The following is a 17,705-nucleotide window of genomic DNA, read 5'->3' as shown; positions in this document are numbered from 1 at the left end:
TCAAAAAAAGCATTCAAAAGATTGACTACATACACTGACTCAATGTTTTGGTGTAATCTCATCAACTCAACTGCATGTAACACCCTTTCTGTTACTAAGCAATAGCTTCAATAATATTGCCTGAGCAGCTACAGACTTATATGTAGTGAATTTTTGAGATAATTTTCTCAAAGTCAAAAAATGTTACATGTGGTATAACATGTGATTTATTTATTATGATGAGCAAAAAACTGAGCAGACCTGTATGTACATGATAGAAAACTATTGACTTAGCTTGCTGCACATATGTAGTGTGGGTGAAATGGCTCAGGTGTCTAGTATTAGATTCTTTTATGACAAACTGTACTATTAATCATTTTCCTCTTCCAAATTGGGGAAGTTGAATGATGTTTACAGTGTTTGTAGTAATGTAGTATGCTTGTAATGATATGTGATCATTGCAGGCTGAAATTATTAGACCTAGACAAGTATGTTGAAGTAATAATCACTCATATGAGCTTTCTAACTTAACTTAATTAAGTCTTTGATCTATTTGTGAATATTTCACCATTTGTTACTCACAAGTATTGTCTTACAAAACTAACCTAACCACAAAGTGTATTGGTTCATTGATTCTCCTATTTATACCTGTTGTATTGCTGAAAGTGTGTTCCTCATCATTCAAGCTTTCATTCACCAAACACAAAACCTCATCACTCGTATATACCTAGTGCTTGTCCACATCAGATATTTAGACTGATCAAGCTCTTCTGTTTTGTTCTGTTTGCTTCTGATCAGCACTCTGGAAGTCCTTTAAAGTAATAAGAGCATCAGCAGTGGAGCATCCATCTTTCAGGCTCTCAAAAATTTGGGGAGTCAAACCACCAAGAAACATTGCAGGAGTCCTTGCAAAATCTAACACGAAATGTCCAGAGTCTCCACATTTAGGTGGAAAATGGGAACTCTCAATACATATTCCACTAGCGTAAGAAATCTTGAATAATACAGTGGGTTCTGAATAACACAAAGGTTTGTCTGGATTACCAGCATATTGAAATACTTAAATCAAGTTTTTTTACAAATTTAGGGGCACAGCTTTGCACACACACTTTTTTAGACCCCTTAAATTGAGAACTGCTTTTGGGGGTCTTTGTGGGATCCCACAAAATACAAGATATTCTCTTGAAGATACAACTCAATCATTGTTCAAGACCCCTGATCAGAGTCTCTACATTTCTCTATGGGATGCTTTATGCACTGGACTTAATTAATGATTCAATTTATTCACTGGTTCATATTTAAACCTCAGCTGATCTCTGCACACAGTGTGAAGCTGAGTGTTGAAGTAGAACGGGAGACCTAGGCACATGAACCTACACACAGGTGGGATTAGGAGAGAATTCTGCAAGGAGACTAAGGGTAAATCAGAAGTATTTTCCTCAGATTATCCCATTCTCAAAGCTCATAACACTCAACTAGAATCAAATACCTCTTTTGAACCCTCCCACCATCCAGGTGAGTGATACTTCTATTCCTTTTCTGCACTCAGAATCCCCTGCTAAGCTAAAGTTATTGGTTTTGGTAAAAGTGGATTGGAGAGAGCATTCCAATCCTAGATGATAATTGCCAAAGGATCCAGGAGGGAACTTTATTCTTTTCCAAAACCTCTGTGAAATTTCAAGAAATTGATAAACACACAAAGCAATCAGAATACAGTAAAAATTCAAGGAAACAAACCTGTGCAGTACCAGCTTACTGATAGCTGCACCAGTTATATTTTGATATAAAGATGTTCAATTCTGGTTTTGAACAAAACAAAAACCTCTCCAGAAACCCTGTGTTACTTGAAGATTCTGATTAGTATCAATATTCTTGCTTTTTGTTTTGCTTTCTCAGTTAACTACAGCCATTCTGATTTTGCTTGTTGCACCTCTTTGGAAAGAAAATGGTTGTAAGCTTGAAACCTAATTTTTGTCCAGTTAAAGCCTGCAAGTTGGCTGTATTCCTTCAATTACAGCCAATTTCAAAGTTTTATTGAGTAAAAACTTGAGTTGAAAACTTAGCTTTCCCTTTTCTTTTTCAGCATGGAGCAACAAGCAATATTGGAACGGCTGTACAATCTTTAAAAAAGAGAAAAAAAATTGATTTCTTTTTTCTTGACTTTTTGCTATCTTGAACATCAAATATATATAATTGTGTCAGCCTTGAGTACTAAACCATAGTATCAATAGGCAACATATGATGATAGGAATAACCATAAAAACAATAATTACCACCCAAGTCTCAGTTTCAATCGTCAACTTACATATGAATTAGCCTGTCTAATATGTGCAAAACTTACATAAAATACTATTACTGTGTATGTACAAGCAGACGCAAAAAGTTTACGTCACCCCGGGCCCTGACCAGCTTGATTCTGCAGTACACCTCTCGGGTTAGTGAACTGGTCGGGCCCAGGGGGTGACATAAACTTTTTGCGTCTGCTTGTACACATCTTTTATATGTCCTAAGATTGCATGCATTTCACAACTGCAACATGTATGTAACAAAGTGCAATTTTTCAAAACTGATACAGCTATTTTGAGAAAAAAAGTTGTCCTCCTTGTTTATTTTATTTTATTTTATCTTAAAGTTGCACTTGTAAAAACAGTCACACAGACTCTACATGAGAGCTGTAATCACCTTTTTCAAGGGTGCAAAGATCACAAATGATCACAACTGTTGCATCCTTTGTATCCGCAATGCACAACTTCTAGTGCTTGCTCAAGGCTTAATGGTGAGTTGCAATCTTTAAAGTTTAGCACATTATTAAATACAGCTGCTCATATGTAGAGTCTACACCTGTAATCTCTAGTGCAACTTTAAATTAAACAAGATAAAAAAAATAAAAAAACAAGGACAACAACATCTTTTCTTAAAACATCTGTAGTAACATAAGTCTGTAAACAGAAACCTAACCTTGAACCACAAATTGTGCCATTTGGAAATTCAGACTTCAGATTATAAAAACTTGGAAGATCGATTCCAACCTTGTGAAAGTCATCACATTACAATTGAACACTTGTTATTATACCATAAACACAACCATATATCCTCATCACCAACTAGATTACACTGTGTGGATAATGTATTTCACCCATTGAAAAATGATTGCATTTAATGCAGAAGAGAAAACTGCAGAATTAGTGCATCATTTCAACATTTTCAATCATTTTGGGCATCAGATGCAATCATTTTTCACATTGGTAAAATACAGTATTCACAGTGTTATAAGCTTTTCAGTGAATTGAACTTTAATACCTTATTTATGTTAACTTTTATCCTGTTTGTGTGTCTCTCTTATCTTGTTGTAATATTATTGTTTTTCCCAAACACAATATAATCATAGTTGTTGATTTCCATTTATGGAATCAGACTATTCTTTAAGTGCAGCTTGTATCTGACTGGGATTTGGTCAGATCAAGAAACTTTAAGATTATGTGGTACCTCTATAAGTCAGAGTGTAAAGTAACAAATACTATAAGAGAAATTCTTGATCAAACAACTTTTAGTTAAAAAAGGTATTTGATATAAGGTTATCACTGATTAGTCAGTGCATGCTTTCTACAAAACCACTTGTAGAAATTCATTCTCAAATTCCTCAAAAAGGCTTTGTTTGAAGGTCCTCCAACTGTAGTTGGTACTTGTTTGTTACAAGTACAGTATATTAACCTTGTTTTTCCACCTTCAAACCTTGTAGTATAACCTCTTCAAGTTTCCCCTTTTTATTTAGTGATTTACTATCCTAACAGAAGCTAGTAGCTTACCAAAAAATCTGTTTAGATGTGCCACATTTTTTACATATTTGTCACATCTCAACTTTGGTTGCTAATAATTAAAGTAGAGGGAAGCAGATAACAGATTGTTGTGGTAGTATCTGCATGGACCACATCAATCTGAGGAATTTTTGGGATTCCCAAAACAAATTCACAGCAAAAAACTCTATTTTTGGTGGTCTGTTTGATAAGAAAATTGTTCAATAAGTATTGAAAAGTGAGAAAATTATCAATGCTTCAAGGGAGTCTGATGACCAAGTTTTCAAAAATAAATAGCAATAAATGTCTCTTTGGATAAGCATAAAATATGCTCATACCATGCAATACCCTGTACAGATCCCAGGTTGGTTCCGTGTATTTACCAATTCTCTAAATTTTAATAACAGGTTTATCACATATATACATGAATCTTGCTTGACTCTTGCCCACTCAAACTTTTCATTATTGGTATCATCAGAATAGGCTCAAATAGTAACTGTTGTCTTTCATTAGGTCAGCTGATCCAAATTGTCTGGCCTCTCCAATGCGGCAGACTTCAACCACTTAAGACATCCTCTCATGTTTGAGCCTTGAGCAGTTAATTCCATGCTGAGATAGGTCAACTTTTGCGACCTTGCTGCACAAGCAAGCTGTGTAGACTGAGCTCACTCAAAACAGACTTCAGCATCTTGATTGTGCAGTCTCATCTTTCTTGACCATTGTTTTTAATTAGGTCCATTTACTCAATTTTGCTCCATACAGGAGCAGAAGTCTGTACCAACTCAAAATCCCCATATAGGTATGTCTATTTTCATCAGTACAAACTTTGGTGGAATGTTTTGTGTAATATCTTAATTGGTCATCTACTGAGGTTTTGTCTGAATACTTGGTCAGACATGTGAGGGAGCATTTGTTTTTTTGCTGGCTTGAGAGTGATGTAGCATTGGATTACTTAAATACCTCCATCATTCAGTTGCCACACAAGATTTCTATCTCCTTGGCTTTCTTGCATTTTGCGTATTTGTTGCCAATTTTCCATTTCTGGAGAGAGAGATCACAAAGTTCAATTTTCAACTGATTATCACTTGAGTCATTCAGCACAAGCAAATAGCTATTAGCCACATATCCACCATAAAGTAGATAACAATCCATATTGTCAATCTATCCTCTCTAAACTCTTGATCACAAATCTCTTTCTGAAGATCAAGAGCAACACTACCCCAAACACTAGAATATACTACCGTATAATCTTCCTCTTGGTAAGTCAGATTATTTCTCAAAAGGCTTATAACTTCCAAGAATCTTAAATTGTGAATTCTTGTCTAATTCACCAGATCTACAGCAACATAATGACTGCAATCAATCTAAACAAAGCACCAGTATTCAAGACAAAAATTGGGAACTTTGTTCTCCTACTTTTACTCAGTATGGAAAATCTGGTGAATGGTAGGCCTCTGGTATCTAGTGCTACTCATTCAGATTTGGGAAGCACTTTGTTGCCAACTCCAGCTACAGGTTCAACACAGGCCTCGGTAACATACAAACCTATGTTTCAGAGTGTTCAGGAGCGTGTAAAGCAAGGTCAAATGTTTGAAGAACAAAACAGAGTCTTTGATGAGAAGATGTATGCCCCAAATGAAAATCCAGGGGAGGAATTTGACTTGCCACCCATGAGGATAAGAAAATTATTATGGTGTCGCGATTGCAAAGATAAATCAAGTGGGGGAATTGTGTCTGATTTTATTACAAAAGCAGCTTGGATTGCAGTAATTGGGTTAATATGTATGAAGCTGTTTGAATCTTTACAGGGTGATAATCATAGGTATTGAACATCATACAAGTGATCATCAGGCTAGAGATAACCTCACCAGTATAAATTTGTATGTACATATGTAGTCTTCAACATACTATTTTTTGTCCATCAAATTCAATAGTGGCTTGGGAGACGGTGCAAAGTCTGGGGGTAGAAATTGAGATGGATAATAACAATGGAAAACTTTTTCTATGTTTTTTCATTCATTAAATTCATCTAAAGTTCTATTTTACTCTTGGATCAAAGAAATGAATGTCCCATCCCCATACTTTTTTTATTTCCATCATCAGAATAGTATCAAATTGCAAATATCACCTTTCACTCAGTCAGCTCATCTGAATCAATTCATCTATATATTGCTACACAGACTGTGTCTACTGGACGCACACTCAAATTATGCCCGCTGAATAGTAAATATCACCTTGAGATATGCTGGTCAGCTCTTATACATAAGCAAGCTGCATGGACTGGTCTCAATGAAGGTAGACTCCAAGATTTGGATCTTGAACAATGTGATTGTTATCTACCATCAAACTGAATCAGTCAAATCATTCATTTTTTCTCCATAGTTAAGCAGAAGTCTGTCCTGAAGCACAAGGTACAGGCTCACCAAAAATTGTGCCAATCTTCATCAATACATACTTGTACTTTGGTGCAAAGATTTGGTATGATACTTGATTTGATCACCTCCTGGAGTTTGTATTACCAATCTCCTTTCTGTTAAATTCAAAAGCTGTTTTACCTGAGCACACAGGTACTCATCCTGCAGTAGTTGCCACCAAGATGTCTATTTCTTTGTCCTTCCTGAAAATTACATTTTTTTAGTTTTTCATTTCTGGAGAGTGTGATCTCGACCTTTAACCTTCAACTTCCTATAACTATAGAAATCCAACACAAAACCCCTATGATTCAGTCAATAGATCAGGAAGACATGTTAGAATATATCTATCGATTAGATTGTCGAAAGAAACTTTATTTCTCACCTGGCATGAACGTAACTCCATTCTCTACAAAATGTTGTTCGTCCTGACTCCTCTTCAATTGTAGTTGAGTTCATTTTATCAACCGGTTCATCATCGTCTGTGATCTCGATGACTTTCTTTGTGATTTTATATGTCGTGTCTTTACAAATCGGGACTGGTATCACCGTTCTTGGCGTGTAATATAAACAGGAAAGACGTTTCTTCCGCGTTGCCATCCGTTGCTGCTTTCATCGCTTTGTTCAAAGTCGTTCGTATATCTAACACCAATTGTCATTGTTCCTCCTCGGGATCGATGTTGTACATTTCTGTTTCAGAACAATCCCATTGAGCATTAATCAAGTTCTTGCTTGGTTTGCATCTCAGATAATTTAATCTTGCTGTTCGTCATCTTTGGTGCCGCACTGCCTAAGATCTCAAGGTAAATTTTAGTTACTGGGTTATCGGTTGATTCGGTGGGTATCTTTGAATTCAGATCCGTTTGACAGTCGTCTTTTGCCTTTGCCACATTTCCTGTCATCACGATGAAAAATAAGTCGCAATTTCAAAGAAACCAAGCGCAAAATCAATCTTCAAAACTAATACATTATTTATGAAGGGATAATACTGAAATGAATACACGGGTTAGCTGAATCTTTGGCTTTTGCCGGCTTCGACGTGCCTTATCTCTCTTCCTCGACGGTATCTTTAGCACTGGCTGTACCTTGGTTGTCATTCTTGTCGACTCTTTAGCGTGAGCCGAATCTGTCGATGAATCATCATGCTCTGTAGCGTTGGCTGGATCGACGTGACTGTTTGTTGACATTCATCACAGGATTCATTATGTTTAATGATAGGTCTTATCTCAGATTATTATCAAGAATAGGTCTTGGTTGAAAGTTTTCTAAAAGAATATTATCAAAAGTGAAAGACGAATTACGGCTGAAATGAAGAGAAAATCGACAGTGGGAAGAAAGGAAACTTGCAAGCGTCTGGGTATACTCCTTACTCAGAAAGTGTATCGAACTGCTGTGGAGATTTTCAGGACACGATCCTCAAGTTCCCTTCCTTCATCGATCACACACCAGGTGCGCGTAGAGATGACCCGATCTCTAATATAGACGCCTTGTACGGTTACTACTCATGAACTTGGCTCTGATCAAAGCGGTAGCTTAACTACGTGTCATGGACTCGTTAGGGGCTCACTTGAGCTCAGATATCAACGCGCTGTAGCTGGAAAAATTATGGCACTGTGGCCTGAGGGCGCAACATGTCATAAAGGAGAAAATCTCGTGGGACGTTAAAATTTATTAAGCTGAATGAGAATGAAACTTTGACAACAATGATTCGATCACAAATAAGCTAAATAAATTGAGATGATAGCGTAACATGAAAGAGAAAAGAAATTGATTAAGCTGACAAATGAAAATAAAACCTCGATAACAAGTATTCAGTCACAAATAAACTAAAGCTCCGAGTTAAATTGGGCTGATGGTTTAAAGCAATTAGGGAACAAGCCTAGAGAAACTGGATTTAAAAAAAAACGTTTGCTAAGATGGATGATGATAGGATGGTTTCAAATGGATTAGATTCTGGGTGAAAGGACAGTCAATTATGATGAGAACACGTACCATTAACATGGCGAGGCGCGGTTGATTGCATGAGCTCATGATTTAGATTTGGTTGGTGTCCTACAAACGGTACAAAAGGATGAGTAAGAAGGCCACACGGATAGGAGATCACGACAGGTACACTCACCGCCTTGAGTTCTTGATCCGAAAGTAGGCCAAGAGTGTTCCCGAGCCCTCCCACAAGACCACCAACACCGCTGACTAAACCTCCTACGGCTTGACCGACACCACTCACGAGGCCACCAACACCTCCTAAGAGACCACCTAAGAGACCCGTGTAGTGATTGTACGAGTCTTGGCATTGGCCCGGGAAGGAGCACTGACCCCAAACCACTTGCCCGCTGCCGAACCCGTTACAGCTATCAAATCCGTAGTTCTGATTGATTGAGTAGTAGAACTGTGAAGTAAACGGAACATTGAGATAGCCGCGATAATCGTAGGAGAAACCAGGTACAAAACCACCGTTATAGAAGCCAGCACATCTTTGATCAATTCTTCCACCCTTGCCAATTTGGCTTTCAAGCCGAGGCATAAGAGTAGTAGGTAAAGTCATGATAGCTTGGAAAGAGACCAAGACAGATAAGATGATGAAAGCAAAATTCATGATGAAGAGTTTTCGTAATTCGTAGAGTTTCGTAAGAAAAGAAAAATATAACTAATGGATTTGATGATTAGATGATTAGATGACGAAAGCGGATGAGGTTGCAAAAAACACAGTCAAGAGGCTTCCTTTTATATCTTCAGGTTCACCTAAAAATTCAGTCATGGCTGTGCAGAAGAGGCCTCGCACGACTACGATGCGTGATATTTGATTTTCTATTCTACATAATCTACGAGCCGACGAGGTTGAAGTGGTGTCAGTACCTTCGTAGTATAATCAACAACAATCCGTGTGCGAAGAAGCACCGGGGGCGAAGATTAACAGAGATCATTGCGGATTCTGTCACTCGGTCACGGTGGACGAATTCTGCCACTCGGTCACGGTGTACACTCCAGCTCGATTGACAGAATTCTCTCTTGAGGAACTCTTTTCAAAGTAGAAGCAAAAGTACCACGCTTGGGACTTTTGCTAAGTTTATGTAACATCACCAATGGTCCATGGATATTCGACTTGTCAACTTGTCAGCTTAGCGGGAACACTCGGACAAACTTTTCGAGAACGACAGTATGTAACATCACCAATGGTCCATGGATATTCGACTTGTCAACTTGTCAAGGGAACCACCTGAAGGTTTACACCAAGAGACTCAGGAGGTGTTGATTGCACTAAGCTTAACTAAGCCCCTCTCGCGCGGGACGCGGCCGCGCTTGCACAAAGCTTGCCAAAGTCTTTGGACCAATTTGCGCGAGTTTTAGCGGGAAAACTTGCTCAAAATTCGACGCGCTTTTTGAAATTGAAAGGAAACATCCTCGGCCTCGATTAGTTCTGGAAACCTGTCCAGGAATTCCAATGAGATCATGGAGGATGTGGAGGATGTGGTCACTGGTGTCTTACGGTGAACAGTCAGACGCGCCTGTCGGCCTGTGGCTAGCTTTGGCACGAGTACATAGTTCTTACTAGGCGAAGACCGCGCGGGTTGGGATCAGGCCCGGACGTGATGATATGCCTTGAAACCAGGGAATATGTAGAGAAAGAAACCCTACGCCATCCCGCCCATGAGAGGGAGGTAGAGGTAGGTGTGCTGTGTAAATATGAGTTGTTGAGTGATTCATTGTCTTTTTTGCACAATCTCATAGAACCCTATTGGTAATTACCAAAGCCAATTCACTTCCAACTCCAAAAACTTTGCCACATGATAAAGATTAAAACCCCAATCCAATCCGATCTCAACTATCAAACCAAGCCAATCAGTTTTATTTTTTTTCATTTGTAAAGTATTTACAAACTTTTCAATTCAAACCATTTAGTTCTACAATCGACTGCAAACCTTCTAACCAATCTTCTAGAATCATCTAAAAGTTCTTTCAAAGCCATCAAAACTTTTGTCCTTTCGTTCCATAAAGTTAATGAACCTTTAAACTGATTAGGTAAACCATTTAAAATCTTAATAGATCCTAACCTTACATTCTAGATTTAGAAAAGAAGAAAAGACAAACAAAAATCATCATCATCATTGATATATTTCCTCATTTGTTGACTTTCTTAGGTAAATGGAAAGTCTCGGTAAGCGAAATCACTCACTTCTGATCCATTTTTGTTTTTCAAAGTTTTCAAAAGTCCTTCAATTAATGAAGAAAGATAAGGTTCAAAGATTTCATAACTTTCTTCATTCATGATTAATTCATTAATCGTTTTCAAAACATTGGTTTTCAATTCATCTTCAGGTAAATGTAAACCTTCAAGTAATAATCCAATGACCTATTAGTAATTTCAATCAATTCGATCAATCAAACAACTTATTTTGCGATGGGTTCAGATTTCACTTCATAGAAATCTTTCACTTACTTGAGATAGTTCTGGTAAGATTAATTGAGGTGTGACATGTGCTAAAAGACTTGCAAGTCCAATCAAATAAACCGTTTTATCTTCATCTGTTATAATCATAAAACCCCCAAGACAACTCATCAATTCTCGCAATGATGCAAAACATAAATAAAAAGTGTACTCACTATCACGACGATGATAAGCTTCAACCAACTTATTAAGCAAATAACTACAAGCTCTCTGTTTCCACAAAAACTATAACCCAAAAATTCCAATCCCAAAAGATCAATAACCATTCTAAATTCCAAAAAAAAACTCAAAAAAAAATTCTCAAACCTTGACCACTCCAAAATTTCTAGACCCAACCACTTCATCCACAATCAATCCAGTAAACCTAATCACTTCTTTTCCACTTCCACCTTTCTCATTCCAAAGTTCAATCAATCGATCTAACAAATCATATCCTCTTTGTTCTCCTCTTACAATCAATCCTTTTATGATCCAAATCCAAATCTCAATGGCTAAGATTCTAGGTTGATGTTGTGTTAAGGGTCCGATTTCGATTTCTGATTTCCAAAAGCTTGGTAATTCTTCATCAAAAAACTGGGGGAAATCTGATTCCTCATCAAAAAAGATCAAAGACAGTGATACAAACTGGTCAATTCCTTGCGCCCAGAATCCACTTGATGATGAGAAAAACGCACCATTGCAACGCCTATTGACAGTCGAGCAGAGTAACCGAAGACCAGCCTTGATAGGCAACAACTTGGTGGAAGCACCCATCTCAAGCGTATGTCGATAATATTTAAACGGAAATGATTCCGTCGTTGACAACAGTTCACCCGGAATGATAACCTAAAAAGTTGAAAGATATTGGAAACCCTTTTCAATTAACCTCTTGAAATTAGACAAGTATCTTACTTACATCAGGTCTGATTGCAATCAATGCATCTGAGTATAACACCAACATATTCTTATCTGACTCTGGCGCATCAGTCTACGTTATTTTCAAAAGGAAATGGCAAAGTCCAGATAGTTAAGAGTAAGACACAATTTAAATCTCGCTACTTGAAATCACAAAACTAAACTCACGGACATTGGTCTAAACAAACGCTTTTCAGCCATCGAAGCAGTCGGTGGTGAGTTTGGTTCAAATGCACCATTAATAAGTGCATCAGTTTGTCCCAACTCGTAGCACGCATACAGCCGATTTGCAAAATCCTGTTGTTGTCTATGATCACAAACCGAAAAGTTAGCTCGATGAAAGTGTCAAAAAGAAGATTGACGATCTCTCACTTTGAATCCATCTGTCTGACCATCAAATTGACGATCCGACCTGCATCGGCAACCAATCGAGTATCATTCCTAATCGAAACTCTTTCACGAACAACAAGTAATTCAAGATCATCAGGAGTACCGAACAAAACTTCATGTTCTCCTTGATCTTTTACAGCAAGAGATTTTCCGACCATTTCATCTTCTGAAATAAATACTGCAAAGATCCTTAATAAAATCCTTTCAGCTTGTAAAACAAGTTGGCTTTGTCCTATTGATTTATCTTCAGTTTTGGTTTCTAAAACGATATAAAGTGTTAAAAGAAGATGATGAGCATATAAATTATGATCTTCTTCATCTATTTCTCCTCCTGCAGATCTTGAACCAGCTGAACATGCAAAATCAATTCGGTTTAAGATTCTAACAAGGAAAGATTCAAATAAATCCGGTTGATGACATAAAGTAGCTAGTGCTTCCAATACTCGAATATAATCTTTTGGTTGTTTGAAGGTAGCAGTGGTGGGTGTTGGAAATGGGCTTGCATCAGGCAATTCAGCAAAAAGTTGAGCGATAGTGAGTGTTGAGACGTCCACGGGTGAGAGGTAGGCCAAAACTGCAAGTGCACCGAGTGCAGCGTCACTGATAATGAAGAAAGTGTAAGTACATCTTTAAACTTTGGGAACGACATGTAAAATCATTTTTTGGTTCTGAGAACGACATACCGGGTAGCAGAATCTACACTTGACATCAATACTCGTGTAGCTGTATCCACCACATTCTTCTTTTCCTGAAGTCCCAAGAGCCCATTGACTTCGACCATCTGAACCAATGCCCTTATAGCACCACTCACTATCAAATGCGTTGCTGATCCACCAGAGCTTTGTAAACTAGCACTGATCAAGATTCCAAGAAGTTCATCTCTTGTTTCACCTTCAAGGATTTGTTCTTCACTACCACCATCTTTTTGTACAATCTCAGCTAGAGCGGTAAAGAAAGTAATCAGATGACTTAGGATACTAGCTCTTCTACGCATTCGCTCATCACTCTCACTACTTCCACCCACATTATCCTTCCAAACAGTTAGATAAAGTGTGATGGTACGTTTGATGGTAAGTTTGATCACTTCTTCTTTTGATGCTCCACTTGTGATAATCCAAGCGATTAGAGAAGCAGCAGGAACGGCTTTTGATTTCTCAGGTGAGGCTAATTCATGAAGAGTGACGTCCAAGATTTGATTGATTAGCTCTATTGGTCCAGATGATTCCGAAGGGAAAACTGTGCGCAATAAAGTTTGAAAGGCTGGTTCGATTAGTTTCATTAACTCTTGATCAGGTTCGGTGGGTTGGAAAATCTGCAAAAAATTATACAATTGATCAGCATTTTGGCTCAATAATTCAAGTATCGGGCGGAAATGACGAAAAGAATGAGAAGCGCAATGGTGATCAAAATACCTCAGTAGCAAATGCTTCCCAATAGAGGGATCCGAATTCGGCTACGGCATGTTGACCGTATACAGGAAACGCTTGGATAACAGTCCTTAGAACTTGAAGCTATCAACAAGAAAACCGAATTAGATAAAATCAACTGCTATACAAAGACAATAATCTGATATCGATACCGACCTTTGGACCCATACTTGTAGCTAACAATTTATCAAGTAAGATAGGTAGGGTAAGAATAGCAAAACGTGGAGTAGCAGCCAGACAACTGATCAATCCTTCTGTTAATTCTTCTGTGGTAATACCACCATATGCTTCAGGATTTCCAGGTGGTGGCCGAAAAGTGATTGGAAAATAACAAAAAGTAATATCAAAAAGTTCCTGATGAGACAAAGAACAAGATCCATCATAAGTTCATGATTTTTCAACATATTTTTTACTTTGGAATAGGAACAAATGACATACTTCAACTTTTCTACTAATATCAAATTCGGTCAAGATGACTCTATCAAGTCTGAAGGCTACTAATAAATTACGTGGATCTTTTTCACCTTCTACCAAGTTACAATATCCACCAATGAACTCATCTCCCATTGATTTTAAATCTGAAAAGATTCAAATTTGTAAGGTATCAGTTCAGTTTTTTAATCTTGGGTAAAGCAAATCAAACAACTGACCTAGACGATGATTTGCTAAGAGCTCATCAATCAACATCAAGATTTGTAATCTACCATGTTGATTCAATTCTTTATTAGATAAATTGGTGAAAATCCTGAATGTTTGAAGTTTAGTTAGATACATAATCAGAACAGATTAAAGAATATAATCTGAAATCAAAACTGACGCCTTACAGCAACCGAGGATTTCATGATATTGAAAATCTTGTGATCGAGAAAGAAACCGAAGACCGGTAAGTGCTTCAACGATGACTGTAGGATGATCGGTAAGTTTATCGATAAAGAAATTGACCAAATGTTTGACTATTGATTGGAATCGATTGCAAGGTATATCAAAAATGAGTGAATTCCCGAATGATCAAGATTGAATAAAGCGTTTTGAGGAGTTGAAAAACTAACTTTCTGATGATTTGAAATTATTGATAAGTTGAGAAACCACTCTTGATAATAGCTTTATTGAGTTTGCTCTATCTGAATCGATCTCTGATGTTAATTGTGGACCAAGTTTAAGGATTAAATCGATTAAATTCAAATGATGATCGGTAAAGAGTTGAATGATTTGATTGATAGTGATTTGGATTTCTTCAGATGAATCTTGAGCTTGGATGAAGTAAGTTGAGATAAGTTGTTGAGTCAATGTCGATGATGATGAAGGTTCCATGTCGATGATGATGATAAGAATTCAAAATTGTCAAGAGACAAGAACTTGAAGGTCAACAGTCAAATTACAAAAAAAGTTGGATGTATGCGCCCGGAAATCACAAAACTGATTCAGGTTTCACATCAAAATCACATCCTTTACTTCACCATGTCACATGAAGAACACTTCTATGGGGGAAACAACAAGTTCACAAAAGTAAATCAATACTGGAGGACTTGGATGATGATGCAGTCAATTTGATAAAAACAATGAGGCCCATTATCTACTCTTGAGTCTGAGCGCCATGTATGGCATCATTGCTGTACCACACACACATGTTGGGTTTTCAAATCAAAGCTGAGCTTGGCAAAGCTTGTCTAGTACCCACCAATAACATTGCTTCTGTTGATCCGGTATACTAAGTAGTGCTTGTCTCTGGTCAAACACTCGCAGGAAACCCAGGTAAGTAATCCATCCATTCACTTTTGATATGGTTTCTTCATTATAATCAAGATGTATATACAATGCATTCTGATGATGTCAAATTTTCATTGATTGTTTTGTATTGGAAGCTATCATTGTATTTTTTGAAGCATCAGCTGAACTTGAGACTTTTGAAACAGAATTCACAAGCGGTGAGTAAAAAAACTTTATCATGATAATTCAGGGAGATTTGAATAATGATTCTTGAACCAACCATTTCTTCAATGATCCATAACTTTTACTACCTTGAAAAATAGTCAAGCTTTTAGATCATGATGGAGACCTGGCCATTGATGTAAATTGGATTGAAAGTGTCACTTTCAAATCCAATGGTCAGATAATTCAACAAACTAATAATGCCAAATTATATGTTCTAAAAGGTAAGTACTGTGTATTTCTCTATAAAATGGAATTTATCTTAGGAAATTGATGATGAACTTGCACAAACATGCTTTGATTTGAATCCATTTTCAAATCGTTGCCATGTTCCGTAAAGTATCTTTGAGTCAGGCCTTTCAACCATGAGGTCAAGAACAAAATTATATACGTAAACTGATGATTGGCCAAAATTGATCGAGGATAGATATGGATACGTGTTATCGGTCAGCTCTCAACTGGGTTTCAGTGGTGGTATCACCTCAGATAAAGACATCTGATTTGAATCAGTTTGGCTAATCAGAGAAATCATAAAGTAAGATTGAAACAAAGATATCTCAAAGCTAAATGATTAAGTTGAACTGGTTGATTTGTCAATTATTCGAGCCTATAAATGCGCAAAAGAATATCCAGTCATATATATGCGTCCCCTTAAAATGCTTATAGGTAATTTTGACGCAAGATTGAGTTTGCAAGGATAAATGCGAGATGAAGATTTCTGCGCTTGCTTCTATCTACCTTGTACATAGCATCATTAATACTGGGTACCCTTCTTGATTGTATATTTGAATGTCTCAAAATTGATCATTCTGGTTATAGTACATAATACACTCTTGATACAAGTCCTATGAGGTCATTAAACTTATATGGCGTCATTCTTGTACCACTGAAATGTTGAGTCTGGTCTTGACACAAGTGTTCCGAGAAATTTTTAGAACAAGGTTTATAACTTTCCTCTTGAACGCTTCGACGTGGAACGATATCACTGCCCGGGATACCGGTGAGACGAAAGGCAGTTGAAAATTATGTCATGATCGTCGCCAAGATTTCTACCCGGACTATGCTTTCAAGGGTGATGGCGAGCTCCCGCTGCGGGGAATGTGAATTTGACTGTCCATCAAACGTGAATATCGACAAAGAGACTTGCATAAGAGATAAGGGAACATGCTGCTGAAGGCTGTATGGAGTTTGGCATCAGGATATTGTTCAGTGCACCGACCTTGTAACCTCAAATGCCCAAAAGATTTGCTTCAGAAAGTGTCAACAATTATCATTAATCATCCTGAGTCAGGGTCGGTATTGGATTGACTATATATAAGAGTTGGAGAACGGAGTCGAACATCTGCACTTCACAAGCCTTCTCTTCAGAATACTAAAACTCTATCGAGCATTTTCCAAGTCATGGTTTCCATACTGCGATCCTCCATACTTTTATTTGCGAGCTTCTTCTTGCTCTCTTTCTCAAACCTTTCAACGATCAATTGCTTGAGTTTCTCTTCGAATTTTGTCGTTCCGGAAAGTAAGGAAACTTTCCTGATGTCTCATAAAAGGCCACAGTTTAGGTTTCTAAATTATCCTTGCCTTTATCAGACATACCCGGAAACTTCAAGAAGTTTTTGACCGATTTTTACACGGCAGTGGATGCTTCTGATGCACAGAAGTCTGTGTCTTACTTTTGTGATAAACCAGTACCAGTAGTGGCTAGCTCAGGTAAAACAGTCATAGGAAAAGCTGGTGAGTGATTCTTGTATGCTCGTAGTCACTCCGTCATTTTGGCACCCACCAAGTTCCAGGAGATCTTCTATCCATCGACATAATCTCATGACAAGAGATACCTAATTCCATCGGTTCTAACTTCCAATTCATGTTTTTGGCGACATAGCTATCATCAATATTTTCAAGAACAAAGTTGCCGATGCCACCTTTGAGAAAGTAATCACGAGCGGTGAGTAGAAACCCATTCGTTATGATCTTGATCAAGAAAGATCTGAACCATAATTCTTCTTCATGCCCCTCGAATCACGCTACACAACAATTGTTGATTGCATTTGAGCAATCAGTGAATCGTGTAGAGAGCAGTGAAGGACTTCAGATCGTAGTTAATGGAAGAGTTACAAAGACTTTAAAGATTGGTGGCCAAAAAACTCAATATAACTATTATGCTAAATTACATTTCCTTGACCAACAATACTATGGAGTTCTCTATAAAATGGAAAGTAAGTTGTCGAGTTGAAGATGGATTGGTATGAGCGGGTGATGATGGTCTTTTTCATTTTGCTTGTCTTTTTGGAATCGGTATCTTGTTCTTCCTCCTTTGTATCTCTTCTACTCTTGAATACATTTTTGTCAGGCCATTGAATCATGGGGTCAAAAACAAAAATCATACACGTGTTTTATGTCTTTTAGAAAAAATGGGCTCCAAAAGTAAATGTAT

The 17,705-nt window shown here is 37.5% G+C and overlaps 3 protein-coding genes across 3 annotated transcripts; 1 reads left to right on the top strand and 2 right to left on the bottom strand.

Annotated features, from left to right (window-relative positions):
• Positions 1-8,000: 8,000 nt before the first annotated feature.
• Positions 8,001-8,942, bottom strand: MELLADRAFT_124020 (uncharacterized protein; the record flags this gene model as incomplete). The annotated part of the gene is made up of 3 exons (XM_007415451.1): positions 8,001-8,095; positions 8,177-8,236; positions 8,304-8,942. The coding sequence occupies 2 exons, from the start codon at positions 8,778-8,780 to the stop codon at positions 8,219-8,221; spliced, it is 495 nt and encodes a 164-aa protein (XP_007415513.1).
• Positions 8,943-10,055: 1,113 nt separating this feature from the next.
• Positions 10,056-14,938, bottom strand: MELLADRAFT_111212 (uncharacterized protein; the record flags this gene model as incomplete). Its single annotated transcript, XM_007415450.1, has 16 exons — positions 10,056-10,244; positions 10,359-10,535; positions 10,623-10,708; positions 10,787-10,856; positions 10,938-11,215; positions 11,306-11,456; positions 11,527-11,598; positions 11,694-11,832; positions 11,898-12,515; positions 12,599-13,227; positions 13,328-13,426; positions 13,499-13,696; positions 13,781-13,920; positions 13,993-14,087; positions 14,160-14,295; positions 14,920-14,938. The coding sequence occupies 16 exons, from the start codon at positions 14,936-14,938 to the stop codon at positions 10,056-10,058; spliced, it is 3,096 nt and encodes a 1,031-aa protein (XP_007415512.1).
• Positions 14,939-16,672: 1,734 nt separating this feature from the next.
• Positions 16,673-17,504, top strand: MELLADRAFT_39287 (uncharacterized protein; the record flags this gene model as incomplete). Its single annotated transcript, XM_007415508.1, has 4 exons — positions 16,673-16,790; positions 16,862-17,005; positions 17,154-17,216; positions 17,332-17,504. The coding sequence occupies 4 exons, from the start codon at positions 16,673-16,675 to the stop codon at positions 17,502-17,504; spliced, it is 498 nt and encodes a 165-aa protein (XP_007415570.1).
• Positions 17,505-17,705: the final 201 nt, after the last annotated feature.

Source organism: Melampsora larici-populina (assembly GCF_000204055.1).
Source record: "Melampsora larici-populina 98AG31 unplaced genomic scaffold MELLAscaffold_51, whole genome shotgun sequence".
NCBI classification, from domain to species: Eukaryota; Fungi; Basidiomycota; class Pucciniomycetes; order Pucciniales; family Melampsoraceae; genus Melampsora; species Melampsora laricis-populina.
This window is presented reverse-complemented; position numbering and strand designations above follow the sequence as displayed.